Source organism: Acromyrmex echinatior, chromosome 9 (genome assembly GCF_024713525.1).
Source record: "Acromyrmex echinatior isolate Ae372 chromosome 9, ASM2471352v2, whole genome shotgun sequence".
Lineage (NCBI taxonomy): Eukaryota > Metazoa > Arthropoda > Insecta > Hymenoptera > Formicidae > Acromyrmex > Acromyrmex echinatior.
Window position 1 is genome coordinate 364880 of NC_141860.1, and position 20472 is coordinate 385351.

Sequence of the window (20472 nt, forward strand, 5' to 3'; positions counted from 1 at the left end):
ACGCTGCTTTAATTATAAGATTTCAGTCAGAATCTGAAATTTTATGAACATTTTCTTTATCTTCTGCAAGTTTCTTTAACAATTTGTATTTTAATTGTCTGATTTCTAATAATTCCATATGACGGGTTTTTTTTTCTTTTGGAATTTCTTTTCGTTGTTCCAATTCAATCTCTTTTAAATCAAGTTATCTTTTTTTAACTTTAGAGCTTCTTTCTTACCCTGCAACAAACCTGTATTTCTTTGATCTGTGATATGATCACGTTCTTCTTTTCTTTGTAAATGATGTAGGCACTGTTCTATCTTTGTTGCTGCAGTTTTGGAGCCTGTTCCATGAGAAGAACGCTTACGATTTTTCACGCTAGTAATGTTTGAGTTTATGAGATCATTCTTCGATAAAATTAATTTCGATGGATTGGTCTGAATTGAAGAGGATTCACTCGAATATTCTTTTTCAGAAGTCGAAGTACAAATGGCGGATGTTGATAATTTCGATGAAACAGTATGTCCAGTACTGACACGTGGTTCTAAAATTTCATCCAACTACTTATACCACTCCAAGTCCATGCAAGCCCTTCCCGACTTTGAATTATTGTCTACTACTTCTCTGTACCTTTTCACTATTGATTTTCCATCGGACTTTATCATTTGTCATCTAAAATAAGATAGAGTAATCGCCATGTTAATATATAATATTTGAATAAGAAAGGAGTACAGTTACATTTGTATCTATATCTATATTATATAAAATATGTAGTTTGTATAAAATTATATAGAATTAACTTAAAAAATATTTAAAAATATTTATTCAAAATTATTTAAATTATTACTTAAAATTCCTTCATTATTTGATGTTATGTAAACCTTTAGAAGTAAAAGTCGATGTATTATTATGGACGTAGAAAGTAATACATCCTCTTTAATAAAAAAATATCTTTATTCCAAACTTTAGTAGTCCAATTCTTATTACATCCCATATTTTTCCTTTTTTTTAGGATGATCCATCATTTCTATATTTGCTTCATATAAGCTTGTAATAGCCGATTGCTTTTCGATCCCAAACAGCATCTGTAAAAATATAAGTAAATATATATAAAGTATGGACTTATATCTATTTTTGTCAATTATTACTGATAATTATTAGTATATATATATATACGTTTTAGGCATCGAGACGTATGTATTTTTAATATCGTTTTACTCTCCATAAGGCAAAATGAATCTTTTATTATTTATTATAATCTTAATGATAATCAGATCCTTATTTATATTATTTATTTACAATAATATATTATTTTTTTCTTTATTCTTATTTAAAATAGAATCTAAGTTAATTAAAATAAACCATTCAAATTTAAACTACAATATTTATATATATTTTCTACTTCCTCTAATCTTATCATCACTCATCTTAATAATTTAATTTTAATACACCATATTATATTATTTTATTTAACAGTTGTTATTCCTCCTATTCTACTCTTTTTCCTTATTTTTCTATCACTCTTTCTCTTTCTATATACACCTATATAAATAAAATATCTTTAAAAAATATCTTTGAACGTACGAGTCTCATTCTAATTTCCACTCTGTTAATTAAAATTTTATTTTGATTGAAAACGTCGCAGACGGTGACCTATGAGATCTAGCGTACGATTTCCTCGAATGTTTCTCGAGCGCCGTATTTGGATTTGACGAGTCTAACGTGTCGTCCATATAACCGGGAATATCTGCGTCCCATAAGCAAGAGGTTAGATGGGAAGTTTTTGTGGGTAAAACATAATGTAATAACGCCTTGATGTACGCGCAGTAAGCGTAAATGTTATTTGATGGCGGCACGAATTTTTGATTGAAATATATGTCGATTTGATTGAACATGAAATACAGTAAATGATTTACGAGTCTTCTCTTACCACGACATCGGATGCGGCCGATGTGCTCTCTCCGCGTTCGCTTTCTACGCTTTCTATGCAAAGGCTCAATATGGTGTGAATAAGATCCAGATAGTCTTCTCCATGTCCGGGGACGAATTTTATGGGCGAGTTGTCCGCGAGCGAAGTTACGGGTTTGTAATAAATTTATTGCAAACTCTCAATGCTAGTTTGCGGAAGAGATAAAGAGAAGAAATCGAGTTTACTCTTTATACATTCGTTCGTGAGTATGAAAGGACACGCTTTTTTCCAGTCACGAATTCCTATCTCAATTAAGAGAATATGTCGGATACGTCATGTTTCTTGACTCAATATTTCCTAGCGATTTTTTGGTTTTTCTTCCTTCAACACAAATTTTCTTTTTCTTCTTCGTCACTTTTTTTGCTCTTTTTCTCTGTGGTACTTCTCGATGATTTTCTTTTGACCGTCCGACGTCGTTTACATTGCACGATACATCTATCTCGATACCGATTGGAAACTGAAGCGCCGCGGATTTCGGATATTTTATATCCTGATCTCCTCATCAAAGATCTTATTTTTTCTTTGGCTTTTCTCTTCAGATTACCCCTCGATTCTGCGAGCCGACTTTTGATCTTCCTTTAACAGTTTTTTATTTTCGATATCTTCTATTATGTTAATTCGCGCAAAAAAAAGCTTCTTTACCGACAGCACATGCACGTTATTTAGACGAGGTAATATTTTTTTAAATAACCTGCCGAGAAAGCTTTCGATTCCATGTCCGCGCTGGTAGGGTAAACGAAAACACGTGGAATTCCACCTCGACTACCGCTGTTCCGAGCATCAAAATACTCCTCATATTCCATCGCTAGTTCCTAATTAAAGACTGTCACTACCGACACACTCACGTACACAGAAGAAAGAAAGTTATTGCTTACGTTTAAAGTGCAATGTCACTGTCAGCGTTCCAAATTCGAACGAAATTTTTTTTCCAAGATATTCTCTTATATCTATTTTGAGCGTTCTAAAATTCGTTTGTGGCAATGGGATATAATTTGGAAATGAGAAATGCTTCATCAAATGCGTAATTATGACTGCGTATCTCGACCGGAACCATCCTGAGAAGAGGAGTACGTACATCATCTATTATATAAAAATAATAATACAAATATAAACGAACATTTTATCGGGAATACCGCGCCACAAACTATAGGGTTCGCTACTCCAGTAACCAACGGAAAAACAACCTGCAAGTCGTTTTCCCATCTTCTTATTAAATCCATGAGTAAGAAGTTTTCTCTTCTGTTTCATTGGAATTAGGTTTGCGTATCGCGAGATTGGAATAAAATAAATAATTATTTGAGGAAATTGATGATGCGAAACCTAACATTCGTAGAAGATTATCGAAAAAGTTTATATGATGTAGCATTTTGTACTTCTCATCACAGTTATATAATACTTATCAAGACTTTGCTTTTAGCCAGACGCTTTTTGCTGTTCGAAATAAAAATGATTTGACAACTTTACACGCGGTATTAATCGCATCAATAAGTTCATCAATATCATTGTAAATTCCATTTGGAAATGCAACTTCTTTTGCCGTAAACGCATGCACCGTTCGTCCCTTCATCGGGTTTGACGAATCTGATCACATTTTTGTTATGACATACATGTAAAAAGATAAAGGGAAATTGAATCTCGCTTATCGTAACTTCCCATTGTTCATGTAACACTATAGAGTGAGGTAATTCCATGATAAAGGACGATGTATTGTCCGGAAAATGACACATACTAATACTGTTACTCGGAAGTACCAGAAGAAATTGTTCCTCCTCCATCGCGAAGAGAAATTAAACTCGAAGCTGGAATCCAAGTGTCAAACTTATTGGGATAACCGCGCCAGCTAACAAATTGCTTATTAGCTCCACGTCCCCTACTTTTTCACGCGATCGACGATAAATTGTTCTAAGTTTTTTTCAACTCGAGCTAATTCTTGCTCATAAAAAATACCGTCTATGACTTCGTTTGCTAAATCTTGCAGTTCGTACACGGTACAGTTTTGCCAATCGAGAACACGTAAATTTGAAATATCTCCTCGCTCCACTTAGCTTTATATCCTTTCTCGAAGGCGTCTTTTCGCTCTACTAATACGAACGAGATCTCCGACATGATATTTAATCTTTCGCGCACTTTCGTTTCTTTAACGTTTCATTTTTCCAACGATGAACTATATTTTCACGAGCAATACGCGCGTTTTCTCTCGTTACTACCGCAGGTTGTATTCTCATGGACGAATGACACGTATGATTGTAAGCGCATACAATATCAGAACAATGATGTAGCGTCGCGTATTTTTATGCGTGAAATAATGTCACATTCGCTGCTTCTGTTGAAGCGCTCGACGGTGGCGGCTTTGACATCTGGATTGTGCGTTACCCGAAAACGAATGTCGTTTTCTTTAAGAAATTTCTGCATTGATTGCGCGACAAATTCTTTGCCCTTGTCCGTTTGTAAGTATACGGGTACTCGTCCTTCGCTTTTCGCTAGTATGTGTTGGAAAGCTTTTATCACCCAGTTACTCGTTTTATCGCGTAATGGTTCTACTACAGACGTACTTACATCGATAATCACTAACAGATAGGAATAACCGTCATTGTAACTTTTTAGATTTCGAAGTTCGATCAAATCTGCTTCCCACACATCGTCAATTTGTTACGTTGTATGTGCAATTGTTACAGACCTGTCCTACAGACGCCACGATTCTTTTTTTCGGCTGCACGTCGCGACTATGGTTGGCGTCTGCGACACTCGAGCGGAGCTTTCTGATAACGGTCTGACAGAATTGAAAAGAGGGACCGGACAGGCTCCGCGAAAACTCGTAAATGCCAATCAAATCAGAAGGAATAACAATCTCAATGCAGGCCCGAAAAGAGACAAGATTGCAAAAGACATTATAAATGCACCGAAGTCACGCAATAGTAAAAATCTAGGCTTTGTCATCCGAGACTGACTAACAATTTCATCTTAGAAAAACAGGCGCGCTTAAAAAATCGTAAAACGCATAGGATAACTTTCCACGGTAGCGTTATCTAAGGTCAGACTCGCGACTGACAATGGTAGCCCTGCACGCAAACCTAGTTGTGCACGGTAACCATTTATTTACCTAGCTGTATTTTCCGCGAGAATAACAGAATTCGTCATCCGTCTGGAGCAATCTTAACTCTTTAAGAAAAAACGTAAATCACTTCTTTTCTTCTCGAAACTACTCTAACGATGTACTTTAGATTAATAACAATAGGACGCTATAAAAATCGTAAATCCCGCGTGACATTGCAATGAACTTTTGCATCCTAGACAAAGGGCAACGCCCTTTCGCCTTTTTTCGGGGTATAAATAGAGGTCCCGCGGAAGCGCAGAGCATCACGAAACTTCAAACCACTCGGCCCACGTCAGCGAAGTTCGCGATCAGTTACGAGTTAACTCATTGTCACGGGTAGTGCGGAAATTATTGAAACTCGCGCTAATCACGCCAGTTCGCGATTCCATCCGACTGCAAACTTGTGAGCAAATCGCAACTGGAATTACCAGTTGCCATATGCCACTGCGACTGCCCTTCGGACGCTCTCCGCGGACGACGGATCTCCTTGGTCATCCGCTTGGAACCTACCCGATATCTTGGGCCCAGCTAATAACAAGTCGTTATTCTTTCCAGTCCACTCCCGCGTTTCCCTGCATAGAAACATATTCATTGTACTTAACTACATTTACATGCGTTTCCAAAGAACACACGTCAATTTTAATGCTTCGGTTCGTAGTGCGTACCATTAGGAAACACGGACGAACCTGTCCGGAGGAGTAGGCGGAACCGTTCCCCAGGGCCATCCACAACCGACTGGCGAACAATTCACCGAGATCTCCTATTCACCAATAGAGACACAACCGTTAGATCTCACCTCTCCTCCTGTTATCGACCTTGCTATTCAGGAAATCCTCGGTTATTCCCCTCCTCCTCTCGAGGAACGATTCCCTCCCCCTCCTTCTCATGAAGAAGGATTCTCACTCCCTCCTCCTTTGGATCAGCTCCCGCCCCTCCTGCCCCTCTTGCACGCACACACGCACGCACGCACGCATGCACGCACACACGCACGCACGCACGCATACATCCATAAGCTGTAATGTATATTTTTATGTAAAAAAGGGAAGAGAGAAGTTTTATAATGTATAAAACCCTTTTTTATTATTATTTTTATTAATAAATGTAACTTAAGGTGTTCCCCTGTCTTTTATTAAAATCTCGCATTCTCTTCCCTCTAATATCTGAGGTCGCACGAGGTCCAGTCCCGGGTCAAAAGCATTAAGTTTCTTGAAAAAGGATTAAGTTCCTCCAAAAAGTAGGAAAAATAGATGTTCGCACTGTCCAGCGGAACAGATGTCATAGCGTCCCTTCGGACGTTGACTCATATTCCGGGACTGAAAAGATGCGTACGACTCACAGGTGTTCGCCTCCGCGCGTATACCTGTGAGATTGAGTCTAACCGTCCTTCCACACCCTCTTCATTCTCCCTCATTGTCTCCTTGATCAAATTTTCAAGGGTTTAGACATAACACAATCGTGGAAATGTTCTATGTAATAATATAACGTGTTTTGCGATTCAAGCCAGCGCACGACTTCTCCCCGTGAGAAATTCGGTTTAACAACACGAATTAGAATATCCATCGCCGAATAGCCCGCATAATGCGACGAATCGTAGTATAATTTTTCAAACGTCATCATTATCCTATTTTTTAACAACTGAATAATCAATTTTTTTCTGTTTGTGAAGATATGGAAGTCTTAATTTTTTTTTGTACGAGAAAGAATCAACGAGCTTTCCTCGTTTATTTCTTGTTCGTAATTTTTACGTTTTTATCTTTCCACGCGCTCCCTATACAATTGGCGTAGAACTCGTGCTTTTGTTATAAAGAGCGTGGAACCCCCACGAAGTCGAAATTTTACGCTGTTTACACTAACACTGTGTGTAGACAATAATCTTTTATTTTTAGTGCAGAAGGTATGTTCAACACGCGGAGTAATAGCGCAAACTGATTTCTATCCACTACTTTCATAGTTTTTCTCTTACGCATCGCGACGTTTATCAAATCATTGATATGAATCTTTCACGACATTACTATCTATAGTCACGATTCCATGCTCGTCCCAACTAATTCTATTAGGCACAGCTTTTCGAAACAAAAGTTTCATCAGTAAGTGCGCGTGCTTACAATTTTTTTAGGAATTGCGGATCGTTAGGATAGACTTGACGCTAAATGATGAATTTGAGCGTGATCACGTGGATTTTTGAAAACGACAATGTAATTCGCGTTGAGCGATATATCGCTTTGACCATGTCTCTGATACAAGAGATGCGATAAGAATAACACTGAGATTTTTGTAATAACTGTTTTTGGTGAAAAGATCCACGATCGCGTAGCACGACGACGATTCTCTCGACGATAAGATCGTCGATTATCACTAATTTCGGAGAAAGCGGATCATTCGAGTAATCTTCCGGACGGGGTAAACCTTCGCGAAATTCAATTATATTCTTCTTCGTCGCTATAGTATTACCGCATCCCCAACTCTGTTCTTCGAGCTCTTTTTTACGAATGTCGCATTGTAATTGACAATAGGCTTCTTGCCATTCCGCATAATAGAACAAAATTCTCTCAATGTGCGTCGAAGAGATAAACGGAGAAAAGTCTTTACAAAAATCGTTTTCCCGTTTCCAGTCGGATTGCATACGATCGATGTCCATGAATGTTTCCAGCGTACGTCCATTTTGCAAAATAAGCTACTTTATTACGCAAGGCTTCAAAAAGAAATAAAAGGAAAAATGGCGCTTAATAATATGTTCAAAAATGTACAAAGAAAAAAATTTAAGGAGGGGGAATAAGCTGATCAACGTAGCGGAGGATGCGCGCTCGCGTCAGCGTATCCCCTAGCTGATGAGAGTACCGCGGCGTCTTCCGTGGTGATTCTTGCCGCGGTGCGACGCGTATAAGTTTATCCGCAATGAAATCAGCGTACAATTTCTTCGGGACGTGGCATCGCCGCTAACAAACTTATACGCGATGCCGCATGAAAAGCTTATGTAAACGAAGAAAAAAGATGTAAAAAAATTTCTTGTGATTTAAAGATAAAACATTTTATTTTTTATATTTGATGTTTATTTGTTACATAGTGTGAAAAAGGGGAAAATGTATTTTTGTATTTAATCAATTTTTTTCAAATGTTTCAAGTATAATTTCATATCGTGAATATTTTACATTATTTACATTATTTACATTATTAAAGTTCAATAAAATTTCTAGTACTAAAAGATTTAATAATAATATTCATATTTTATTTTACAAAATCATGTATCACAATTTTACATTTTTACTTAATTGTATAACTAATGGGCGGAAAACTCGATGACGTTTTTATTATATATTAAAATGAGAGAAAGCTTAAGCAAGAGGAGGGTTATTCATCTATGAAGCTGTAAGGAAAAGAATAACGATTATTGATAAATCTACGTTTTACCAATATAGGCGCACATGACTTTGTCTCATTTCGCGTTACAATTTCAGTGTGTCGAATTGTAGTAAAACGCAAATTTATCATCGACTCCTCCGTTTCTTCTCTTGCTTCTCGCCTTTCTCTCTCATTTTCTACTTTTAATTTCTTAATATTATTAAAGTTTAAAATTAATGAATTTTTATAATTAAGTGTTTATTATTAAGTTATACCCTTTATTTTACAGAGTTTATGCGTATGTCCTTCTGGTGTACAAATGATATACGCGTAAAATTTTGGATCACCCGAAACGAACGATTCGATATAACTTCCGCAACCGTAGCTTTCGAGTCCGTCATATCGTCCAGAAAATTTATTAAAATTTAATTACCCGTACGCGGTTCGTACTCATTCGGATTACCTGTATTTAAGTATATACACGAGTATCGTAATATAAAACACGCCTATCTAATTTTTCTAAATATTCATAATATATATATAATTATATAATATATATATAATTTTAATCGCGCTAACGCAGTCGTATTTGTTGCGATTACGACGTTCGTTATTGGGAACGATCGCCTCTTCGCGTAGCCGCCACGAAACATATATTATCTGTCGTTGACGGATAATATATCGGTTATCTCATGCTGCGGACTCGTGAGTAAAGTCATCAACGTCTCATCAGACGTTGGTAGGATTTTACGATCTCGGTATTAGGCAGTTCGCTGGCCGAATTTTCCCCAAAATTTAGACAAAGATTAGCGACCGAGCGTAAATCGGGATTCTGTGCAATGTTATTTCAAGAACGATACCCTCAATTTTTTTGTATTCTCAGATATTGTTCCTTAACTTCGTTGTCCCCGCATTCGCTCAGCCATCCGTTAGCTTCCCGTTTTAATTGTAAAAATATATTTATATATTTAGCCAACAATCTTTCCCGCCGTGTATTGAGATCGTAGCGCGTAACTTTATACTTCACTCACGCTCGTCACAAGATACCTCTTCTTGATGGCTTTGCGTAATTCGCAGGATACCTTCAAATTCACACTCTTCGGGACGATTGTGAGTGTACGTTGCTTGCGAGAATGTTTCGCAACAGCTCCGACACAAGACGAAAAGCAACTTTCCTTTTACCCTATATGGGAGTACCGGGTGAAATAGATTACGCGGTGAGAGTACTTTACACTGTACAAGACCCTCGACAGAGTCAAAATTAATATTTGGCGCTTTGTCGATTAATTCGCTACACTCCTTGCCGATATAAATATCGGGGTGACCGTACGGGAAAACCCGTTTTCAACACATACGGATACGTCCACATAGTATATATATTTTCTCTGTACCCATAATTTCGTATCGGATAGTGATGTTTCCTGTGCAACCACCGAAAAACGCATTGCGCAGGTCGAGAGGATCGGATTTTATTAATGTATGATTCTTGAGAAAATCTCGGGATTTTCGCATTTCCCGGTCGAAGTCGCATTCCCATTTTTCTATAACGTAGTAGTCCCATTTTCGAAGACGAAATGTCGATGCGAGAGTTTGTTCGTAACGCGCATTACGAAAACATTCTGTCGCGATTCACCTGATAGCACGTCGGACAACCATGTCAGAAACATCCATCAAATTGAAGCAGATAACATTGTATTCCGTTTGCCAACTCCGACTCATAGTATCCGTCAACGCGCCTGCCGTCAATTTTGTATTCGCGTCCTCATCCTGCATGGATTATGCGATACCTAGTTCGCGCTCCTTCCGTGCTAGCCACTTTAAAACTTTTCGCGAATGTCTGTCCGCATTTCTGTATCCGTCCGAAGGAATAATTCCTATTTCTTGCTCGCGCAAAAAGTTTTTGCGAAAAACTTTCATGTACGAGAAAGCGATAGTTGTGCATTCCTCGAACGGACATACATTACCGCATTCTAGAAAGATCTTTCTAAACGCCATGCACGAGCGTCGAAGAATATCTACATTGTTACGGCAATATTTAACAATTTCGATTTGAAAATTAAAAATAAATTATAAAAATATATATATAAAAAATTTGGTTGTCATATCTGTAACTTGCTAAAACAATTACGCAATCTCGTCAAATTGAGTGTGAATATTAGGACTCGTATCAAATTCATTAATTCATGCTTGAAATTAGAGTTAATTCCGCCGCATCTATATAAGTATTCCAAATCCAATGGAATTTCGTTACACAACAATACTTCTTACAAAAGACGAAAAGATACAACTTAGTAATGTAAAGGCAATTATGCGATTGGAATTGAGGGACGCTTACTGCCATTTGCACTCAACTAGAAATAATATCTTTTTACTTTCCAACACAATTTTTCACAATTTACCATTCCTTGTAACTAGTCAATTTTTCAAATATTTAGATCAAATTAACAGTTTCCATTTTTCTAAACAAATGTTTAGAATAAATAAAAAAATAAATTGGCTACGACAGAAAAAATTAAAATTATCAAACTCAAAAATTAAACCAATCTCTTACGATGTTCCCAAAGACACTAATTATTCTCCTAGTATTCAACTTGTTGTTGATGGGTGCTCGTACAATAGCCAATCCAATTTCGAGAGAATTGATATTGCTCCTGACGGTTTTGATGGGGCTTCTCCTTTAGACTCATTACGGGAAAAATAGTTTGTCAATTTGAGCGACATTGACGTTCCCTTAGAGGTTCGTTACCTCTTGCAACTTGGCGAAAAATTCGGACTTCCTATTAACAAATACAATAAAGACAGTACCTTAATCGAATTTATTAAATATATAGAAAATAATATCACTGGTCGTCCCAATAACATTATTAATTTTGTCAGACATAATTCCCTTCCAATCCTTAATAGATTCCAAAATAATTTTCCTTCTCCTACATCCACCGACAAATTAATTTTGAACTGGTTGCGCACTACCAAGAGGTTTATCAATGACCACCCTAATATACTACTTACTAACGCCGATAAGGGTAACGTCACTGTTGCTCTAGACAAAGACTCCTACGTGTCAAGGATGGAGGAGATTCTCTCGGACACGAGTACTTACGCCTTAGTTGATAAAGATCCTAGTAAGAAATTAACACGAGACTTACGCGCTTTTTTAGTGAGATGGAAGCGGGATCAATTTATTGACGAGCTAACATACCGTAGACTGCTTACATCTGATGGTGTTATACCTAGAGCTTACGGCCTAACTAAGATACATAAGGAAGGTTACCCATTGAGAGTGATTGTTTCTTGTATAAACAGTCCATTATATAACTTTTCACTCTTTTTACACAATTTAATTAGTGACAGTATTCCAAAAGCTCCCAGCTATATTAAAGACAGTTTCCATTTAGTTGAGCAGTTAAATGGTTCTGTGTTTGATCCTAATTATGTTTTGGCTTCGTTGGATGTAATATCCCTTTTTACATTCCTGTTGAACTAGCATTAAATAGCATCGACAGGAGATGGGTTTACATCTCGGCGAAGACAAACATATCAAAAAAATGAGTTCATTATTGCTGTCAGATTCATTTTAAACTCTATCTTTTTTACTTTTAACAATAGAACAGACAGGTGTTCGGCACTTCGATGGGTTCACTGTTATCTCCAATAATCGCGGACATTGTAATGCAAGATCTAGAAGAAATAGCACTAAAAAAATTGTCAGCACAACCCTTGTTCTATTTTAGATATGTTGATGATATTTTGCTCGCGCTTCTATCTGACATTGTCAATGACACTTTGAACATTTTTAATTCCTTACATACGAGATTACAGTTTACCTTGGAGGTTGGTGCAGATGGCAGATTGAGTTTTCTCGATACAATACTTATTATAGATAACCAGAGAATTATATTTGACATTTACCATAAAAAGACATTTTCTGGAAGGTTCCTTAATTTCCATTCAAATCATCCTCTGTGCCATAAAAAAGGTACCATCATCAGTTTTATTGACAAAATTATCTTATTATCACATCCACGATTCCAACAAAAAAATTTGATAGATGCTATTCATATTTTCTTAAATAACTGTTATCCTCTTCCCTTTATTTTCTCTACAATAGAACGTAGATTAAAGTTTCATAAATATAACAAAGATACTACACACTATTCACGCAATAAAGACAAATATTTTACGATTCCTTATGTTAAATCTATTTCCGAAAGTTTCCTTCCAATCTCTAGTATGTTTCATTGTAAATTGGCCTTTTCTATTCCTAACATTTTAAAAAGCTTCATAAAGAGAGGAAAAGACGAGCTTAATTTCCTATCCAATCAGAATGTTATCTACAAGATCTCATGTGATGATTGTGAGGCGAGTTATTGGTCAGACAAAGAGAAAATTGAGCACGAGACTACACGAACATATCTCTGACATCAAAAAGAATACAGGTTCTCCTACTGTCATAACTGATCATCGAATCAATTTTGATCATAATTTCAAATGGAATGATGTGAGAATTTTGGACTACGAATCTTCTTACAATAAGAGATTGGTATCTGAAATGATTCATATTAAAAGAAACAAGGCCTTAATAGACAAAACGATACCGAATCTTTACCCGATACTTATTCACAGATCATTCAATCTCTTTCTCCTTCTTGACTGCTTTCCCTTCCCTATCCTTCTCTTCTCTTCCTACTTTCTCTCCCTTCCACTTTATTCTTTCCTTCTTATTATTTTTTTCCCCCTTCCCTTTCTAGTTTTCCATTTCAACCTTCTTGTCTTTATATATCGTACTTTATATCTTAGCTTCTTAGAGAGACGATCAATTTCGATTCCAATTGCATTGCCTAATCGATAATACATCATTTCGACACACACATAAGGTATTTATTATAAATTTATTTGTTCTAAACTCATCATACATATACAATGCATGTCGGCAATTTACTCTTTTTTTTCTTATATGCTTGTCTTATAATATCAAAGATAATGTTTGCCTCTTTCTTTTAATTTTGACTTATTATTTACGACTTATTTTGTACTTTTCTTTTTATTGTTTGCGACTCGATTTGTACTTTTCTTATTATTTTTATTTACTTCTACCGTTAATTTATTATTACAATTTATACTTGCTAACAGAAACATGTTCGTCCTTATACACACATACTACATGGGCTGAAAAGTCCCGGGATTTTTAATGAAAACAAGCGTTTTTTGTGCAAAATTATATTTATTCCTCAATATAGTTGCCTTCGAGGGCGATACACTTGGTATAGCGATTTTCCAACATTTCGATGCCCTTTCTGTAGTACGAAACGTCCAAGCCTTCGAAATACGCCTCGGTTTCCGCGATGACTTCATTCGATGTGAATCTCTTTCCCTGGAGCCACCGCTTAAGGTTTGGGAACAGATAATAGTTGCTGGGACCAAGTCTGGAGAATACGATGGATGAGCAACCAATTCGAATCGTAATTGGTCCAATTTGACCATCGCTTTCAAGAACGGTGCGTTATCGTGATGGTACAGAACTTTTTTCTTCGCCATATGGGGCCGTTTTTTTCTTTATTTCGTCGTTCAGTTTGTCCAATAACGCTGCATAATACTCTCCCGTAATTGTTCTTCCCTTCTGCAGGTAATCGATGAAGATTATGCCATGCGCATCCCAAAAAACGGAGATCATAACCTTCCCGGTCGAGTGTTGGTCTTTTGGCCACTTTAGTCGGCTTTCGTGGCTTTTCAGCCACTCTGCAGACTGCCTATTGGACTCAGGCGTATGGTAATGGACATTTCATCCATCGTCACAAAACGTTGAAAAAAGTCCGCTCGATTACGCTGCAACAACGCCAAACCGATCGTTGAATCTCAACGAGCTGCTGTTTTTGGTCGATGGTCAGCAAACGCAGCACCCATCGTACCGATAGCTTTTTCATCTCCAAAATATCGTGCAAAATGTATCCCGCCCGTTCTTTTGAGATGCCCACGGCCTCAGTTAACTCGTGCAACTTCACTTTACGATCACTCAAAACGATTCGATGCACTTGCTTTGCGATTTCCGCATTCGTAGCCTCTTTTGGCCTTCCAGAGCGAGGTGCGTCTTCGGTGCTTGTATGACCCATTTTAAATTTACTAAACCACCGATAAACTGTTGTTCTCGAAGAAGCAGATGTGGGATAACATTTCTGCAACCATTTCAATGATTGTTCAGAAGTTTTTCCCATCAAAAAACAATGTTTCATCAAGATGCGATATTCCTGTTTTTCCATTTTTTTTACGAAGGTGAAAGTAACGCCACTTAAACGACTGTAGCTTGTAAACGAATGAACGAAATGTCATGAAACTTCATACATAAACTAGTGACAGATGAATCTCTCGAAATGAATCATGTTCATTTTCTAGTGGCACCACCTATTGAAAAATCCCGGGACTTTTCAGCCCATGTAGTACGGTTCGGAGGAGCACATTTTTGTCAACTATAATCGTTTGTTTGATTTCTTCTCAATTTGGAGCGAGCTTTATAATTAATTTGCGTCCGAATGCGAATTTTACTTAATTTCTTATGTTTTTATCTATGTTATAACTCTATTGTTAATTACCGTTGTTAATTTATTTGTCACACTAATTTATTTGTCACATTGAAAATGATTCAACTAGGATCAAAACGTTTGTTTTGTTCACCTTCTGATTGTCAAATTATATTTTACGTTTTTAATTTTATTATAGTTTTATTTCAATTTTTTTAACTATTTATACAGTTTGTCAATTTATGTTTTAGGCTCGTAGCCCTTTTTCCTTTTTACTTATTAAAAATAAAGTTTGACCGTATCATTTCCTCGTGTCATTTCATAAACCGTTCACGTTCTTCGGGCTTCATTCGGGAGAATAATATCGCGCGTATATCGGATATCGAACCGATGTACATTTGATTTGCCTTTGTATTAAATAAATAGGGAAAGACTTTACCCAATGTATCCTTCAGTCCGAAAGCTTTGGGCAAATCAGATAAACACATCGCTAAATAATTTATGCTATCTATAAATTTAGTGTTCCCGATCATCACGATAATTTTCGTCCCGTTTAAAATTACCCGCGTAATTTCCGAATTTTCGACTACATATTTCAAAATAAATTGCGCATCGAACGCTTTCGCATTATGCTATAAAATGATTTCTTTGAAACATTTTGTTATTCGCGTTATGAGATTAATAAATTGTTTAACCGAATCATTTCGAAATATAAACTCGCGCACTTCGTACCAACGACATTGCACCGATATATCTTCTATCCCCGTACATATTTCACAAATTTATTGTGCGACACAAAGAGTCGGAACGTAAATTTGTACGTTTTCGACTCCTTCACATTCTCGTCGCGTTTCGAAATCGTAGAGCACGAATGCGACGCGATCTCTTTTGTATTTATAATTTGCTCTACGTTCGGACTCATTCTCACCCCTGCGTGCAGTTTCTTCCTGTACCGTCGTATTACTCGTATCTTCCCCCGGATTCTCGGTAACGACTTTACATCGAAGAGGGTGCATAAAGCAAAAATGATTCGAAGGTCGCTGCGATCAGCAAATTTTGCAATATGCTGTCTCGCATTTTTCGACTTTGACTTTACGAATCGCCCGCAATTATTACAAATTTTTACCGATTCGCAAACGTTTGCAGGAAATTGATTGTTGTAGGATCTTTCCGCGCAATGAAAAACATGAAGTATCATTACATGTTTCGTACCTAATTAGGCCCGCGTCGGGAGATTCGCACGATGGAGTGGCGTAACAGCGTGGGCATTTTTTCGTGCAGCAGTGACCTCTATCTTTACAACAGTCCATGTTACACGCGACGCAATATCCTCTGCGAGAGCCAGCAGCGGCTTTTACATTTAATATCATGAATTATAATGACGCCTATGTTCGTAACATTATATTTATATAATCTAATAGAGGGCTCACGTCCTAGAGAGATAAATAACGCGCAACTGTCAAATAGCGGATTTTCATCGCGTCCAAAAGTACTGAAATTGTATACCATTATAGCAATATTTTCGGCAGCAAGATACCGGTGAAAACGCTCGATTTCGCGAATTCCGCATCCCTCCTCGGAAATTGTGACTCCAGCGTTCCTCATTAATTCTCTCGCTAATTCGGATTGTAACAAAAAACTCTGTCGTCTTATAAAATTGCATTTTTCATGGAGTTCACCCGTACGTAGATTTTCACGTTCGCAATGCACTCGCGCCACTACAAAAGAACGTGAAAAATATAAATTATCCGAATTATTTAATTGCAAAATCGAACGTTTTGCTACGTCTTCGCACGTTAAACGATTCGACTTGCGGCCACGACCTGCAGATGCCACAATATTGAAAACACACATACGTTGAAATTTTCCGTAATATCGATTCCGCCGGCACTTTGAGCTACCGAACTTACAAGTCCCCATACTATATATCCTCAGAAGTTAAGTCACGTACTGGACGAAGTGATAGTTCGGACCATGCACTAGATTCGCCGAATCCAACGATATCCTTACGTAATCGCCTGGTTCGGACAAACGTATCGCATACGCGTAGATTTCGCGGAACGCGAACGATATTCGCACCTTCGGGTATTGACCATATCACGAAACTTGCCTCTCTTCCGAGAATGCCGAAATTTCTGAAACGTCGCGAGTTTTCCGCCCGTAACTTTAAGAAATTAAATTGTTCGCCAACCTCGTGTCGATGATGCTGTTACTGATGGCGATGATGACATTGTTGCTGCTGTTGCTGCAGATATTGATAATGATGATGATGATGCTCCTCGTTGTCAATAGGATTCTCCTCTCTTTCGTTTATTAAATCGGCGTCATCTCCGTCGGCGCCACCGATTTATACTGAAAAATTAAGCAAATCTTATTATACATTGATATCGATAAAACAAATTATGCTAAAATATTGTGTCAGATTGTGATGATTTGAAACCACGAAAATTTTATAGTTACAATATTAATATATATCATATATAATTGTAATAAGTAAATATCACGCATAAATTTTTTGTTACATTCGAAGTAGTGACTATGTTTAGTATACTAAAGTAATTCACCTTTAGTTGCTTTGTTCACTCGCGTAAAAATCTCCGGAAAATCGATACGATTGATTTGCATTCAAGCGGCGTATATGAAATATCTAATAAAAAATTCGTACATGACAAATACATTACGAGAAAAATATATAAAAAATTTAGTGAAATATTATTACTTTCAACATCAGTATAGCATAGTATCTAGAGCATAGTATCTAGTTTCCTCCTCATTCTCCTCTTCCTCCTCTTCCATCCTCATCATTCTTCTCCTCCTCTTCTTCTCTTTCATTCGCGTCTTTTTCCCCCTCCAAAGCTTCTTGTGTCTCTTCTATCTCCGTGATATTGATGGATTCCATCACCGAAATTTCGCTATTGTTATCCATTTCCCCCTCCTCTTCTTTCTCTTCTTTCTCCTCTAAAACTTCCTCCTCCTCCTCCTCCTTCTCTTCTTCCTCCTTCTCCTATTCTTTTTCATTTTCACGCGCTAAAAAGTAACATTTCGTTATCTTTTACATAAACTTACTGTGGATTTTCGCTAACTTTTTAAAACTTACGTCGTGCTAGAATAAGGGGACTCCACAATATATGCATGGGCAGAATTGCGATTCATCTAAAACACAATGATATTTTTACATTAGTATTATTATACTTATTTATTATTTGATTATTATTATTCTATCCTTACAAGAACTGGTTTTATAGAGAGAAATATTTAAAAAATCCAACTTACCAGATGATAATAGAACCACGGGGATGTTGCGCTCATTACGGATATAATCCCGTACGGCCTCAATTTGTGCTTTTCCTAGAAAATTAAATATTTTTAGTAGACTATCTAATTCAATTTGTAATTTAATTTCTAATTAATTTTCTTTATTTTTCAACTTACGTGATACGACTTCATTAATCGCTTGTTCGGCTGGACGTCGTCGTCTCAAACTAAGGCCTAACGGATGTCCCCCATGATGCGAAATTGCCCAGTCTACAATACAGTTCGAAACTATGAAACAAATGTTGGAACCTAATGAAGCGAATTTTTAATAAACTTTTCTTTGATTTATTTTAAAAAATATATTGTTATTGTTTACCTCCAGCGCGACGCTTGAAGTCAGTTATGTAACCTCCATCGTCTTCTTCATGATTAAAGCATTCACATACTTCTAAATGATGCGAGATTATTTCCATCAATCTCGCATCGCCACCATAATGCCCCAGCTTGTGCATAATGTACAACAATGTATTGGAGCACTCACCTGCAAAACATCTGAAGACTAAATAATTCTCCTCGTCGTTTTCTGATAACTTTGTCAGATAATCAATTGCAATTAACTTCTGATTCAAGTTGCAGACAACGATAAAAAATTTTGCAAGCGATTCGTGAAGTGCCATTTTTATCGTTTACAAAACTATTGATTTTATAATTTTACAACGAAAATCAACTCTTGACATAGAAAATGTAAGACTAATCCTTAACTCAATCGATACGCGCTATTTATACGCTAGTGATATTCACGAAAATTCCTAAAGAAGGACGAATCAATAAAAATTTCTAATCACGCTATATATAAGTAGATTTTGACAATTTTTCCGATTGGTTTCTTTCCTTTTACACGTAGAGATTTTCTCGAAAAATTTTCAGAGTGGGAGATGATAAAAATTCTCTAGTTACGAACAAACCTTGACAACATAAAATTAATTCCCTTCTTCGCATATGAGCATCACTCCCACTATCGCTCGTCTTAGGAAATCCCTTTCCTCTCACTTTCCTTATTATCTCGGAAAAGTTTTTGTCGCATGCTTTTTCTTACTATGGTATTCTTATTGTCAGAGTAACTCAAATTTAACCTTTCCTATTTTTTGCCGTTTTTTAGAAAAAAACAAATTCTCACATACTATTAGTCTACGACAAGCAAAAATGAACTTTTTCAATGAAGAAAAAAACGGAATTTCATTCTTATATCACGTAGCGTTTGATTTTTGTTAGATTTCTTTTCACGTAAGAAAGAAATATATGAACTCACTGAACATAACTTTCGTCAGTTAAATTTTTTTCTTGACTCTCGTTATATAACTGAGACTTAATTTTTTATGCTATATAAAAAGTTTATGACGGTTGACAAATAATTTTCCTCAGGGACAACGTTTCCCTTTCCTTAAAAAAGAATTTTTTTAAACATTAAGATTGTTTTTTTGCTCAGATTAACTTTCATGCGTATTCTTAGTTCCAGTCGTGCTAGTGAGAAATATTTCTAAAATTTATGAAATATAAATTCGACATTAGAATATTTCCTTTACTTTGATGAATTATTTTCAAATATTGGATCATCTAAAAAATATCCGCGGTTTTTTGTCACTAGATGGTATTGATGGTCAACCCCATCTAGTGACAAAAAACCGCGGATATTTTTTAGATGACCCAATATACAGGGTGGGCCATCTATTGGTACGTTTTTAAAAATGCGATCAAATGAGCATACATTGATATTTTTTATTAATTTTTTTTTTGTTGTGAAGCTAAAAGTATCCGCGTCAAGAATGAAAAACGATTTCGTTCATGTGGCTCCCTCTACTGGCCTTACAGTATGCCATTCGGTCACCCCAATTATTAATGACATTTTGGACTACCTCGGCGCCAATTTCACTCAAAACAGTCGTAATATAATGTCATCCACTAACATCCCTTTCTCACGAACTTTCCTCACCAATTTGCGTATAGCTCCTTCGGTGGGTGCTCTATCACGACCCATATTTCTTTTCAAAATTCGTACAGTTTCGGCGACACAGCACTGACTTTGAAAATAAGTTTTTAAAATTTCAAAACGCTCTTCAAGAGAAAACATGTTGTTTCGTGCCGCGGACGGTATGACTAATAAACTGTCAAAATTTCGGGTCTGTAGCTCGTTCGGTGTTGCCATACGACGAAATTCAAAAACGTACCAATAGATGGCCCACCCTGTAATAGTACTTTATGTTCGCGTAATTTTGACAATTTATTCGATTTTTTTACGAATTCGAACATATTTGTGACATGAAAT

General features: G+C 36.6%; 1 protein-coding gene and 1 pseudogene across 2 annotated transcripts; both read right to left on the minus strand.

Moving 5' to 3' along the window:
- Positions 1–22: 22 nt before the first annotated feature.
- Positions 23–6454, minus strand: LOC105146279 (uncharacterized; annotated as a pseudogene).
- Positions 958–19780, minus strand: LOC105146278 (uncharacterized). 2 transcript variants are annotated; one of them, XM_087409297.1, is made up of 8 exons: positions 18526–19780; positions 18327–18419; positions 18168–18242; positions 17992–18047; positions 17614–17921; positions 17459–17541; positions 17086–17246; positions 958–1065 (listed from the first exon to the last, which is right to left on the minus strand). In XM_087409297.1, exons 1-4 carry the CDS (start codon positions 18824–18826, stop codon positions 17998–18000), a joined length of 519 nt encoding a protein of 172 aa, XP_087265423.1. In that variant the 5' UTR covers positions 18827–19780; the 3' UTR covers positions 958–1065; positions 17086–17246; positions 17459–17541; positions 17614–17921; positions 17992–17997. The 2 variants fall into 2 exon arrangements, with proteins under 2 accessions (XP_087265423.1, XP_011054730.2); XM_011056428.2 differs by lacking the exon at positions 17459–17541.
- Between the last annotated feature and the right edge of the window lie 692 nt (positions 19781–20472).

Coding starts and splice junctions, on each gene's coding strand:
- LOC105146278 (XM_011056428.2), bottom strand. CDS start 18,826: ATGGCACTTCACGAATCGCTTGCAAAATTTTTTATCGTTGTCTGCAAC. Junction 18,243..18,326: donor GATTAATGAAGTCGTATCAC/GTAAGTTGAAAA, acceptor TTAATTTTCTAG/GAAAAGCACAAATTGAGGCC. Junction 18,048..18,167: donor CGTGGTTCTATTATCATCTG/GTAAGTTGGATT, acceptor ATTGTGTTTTAG/ATGAATCGCAATTCTGCCCA.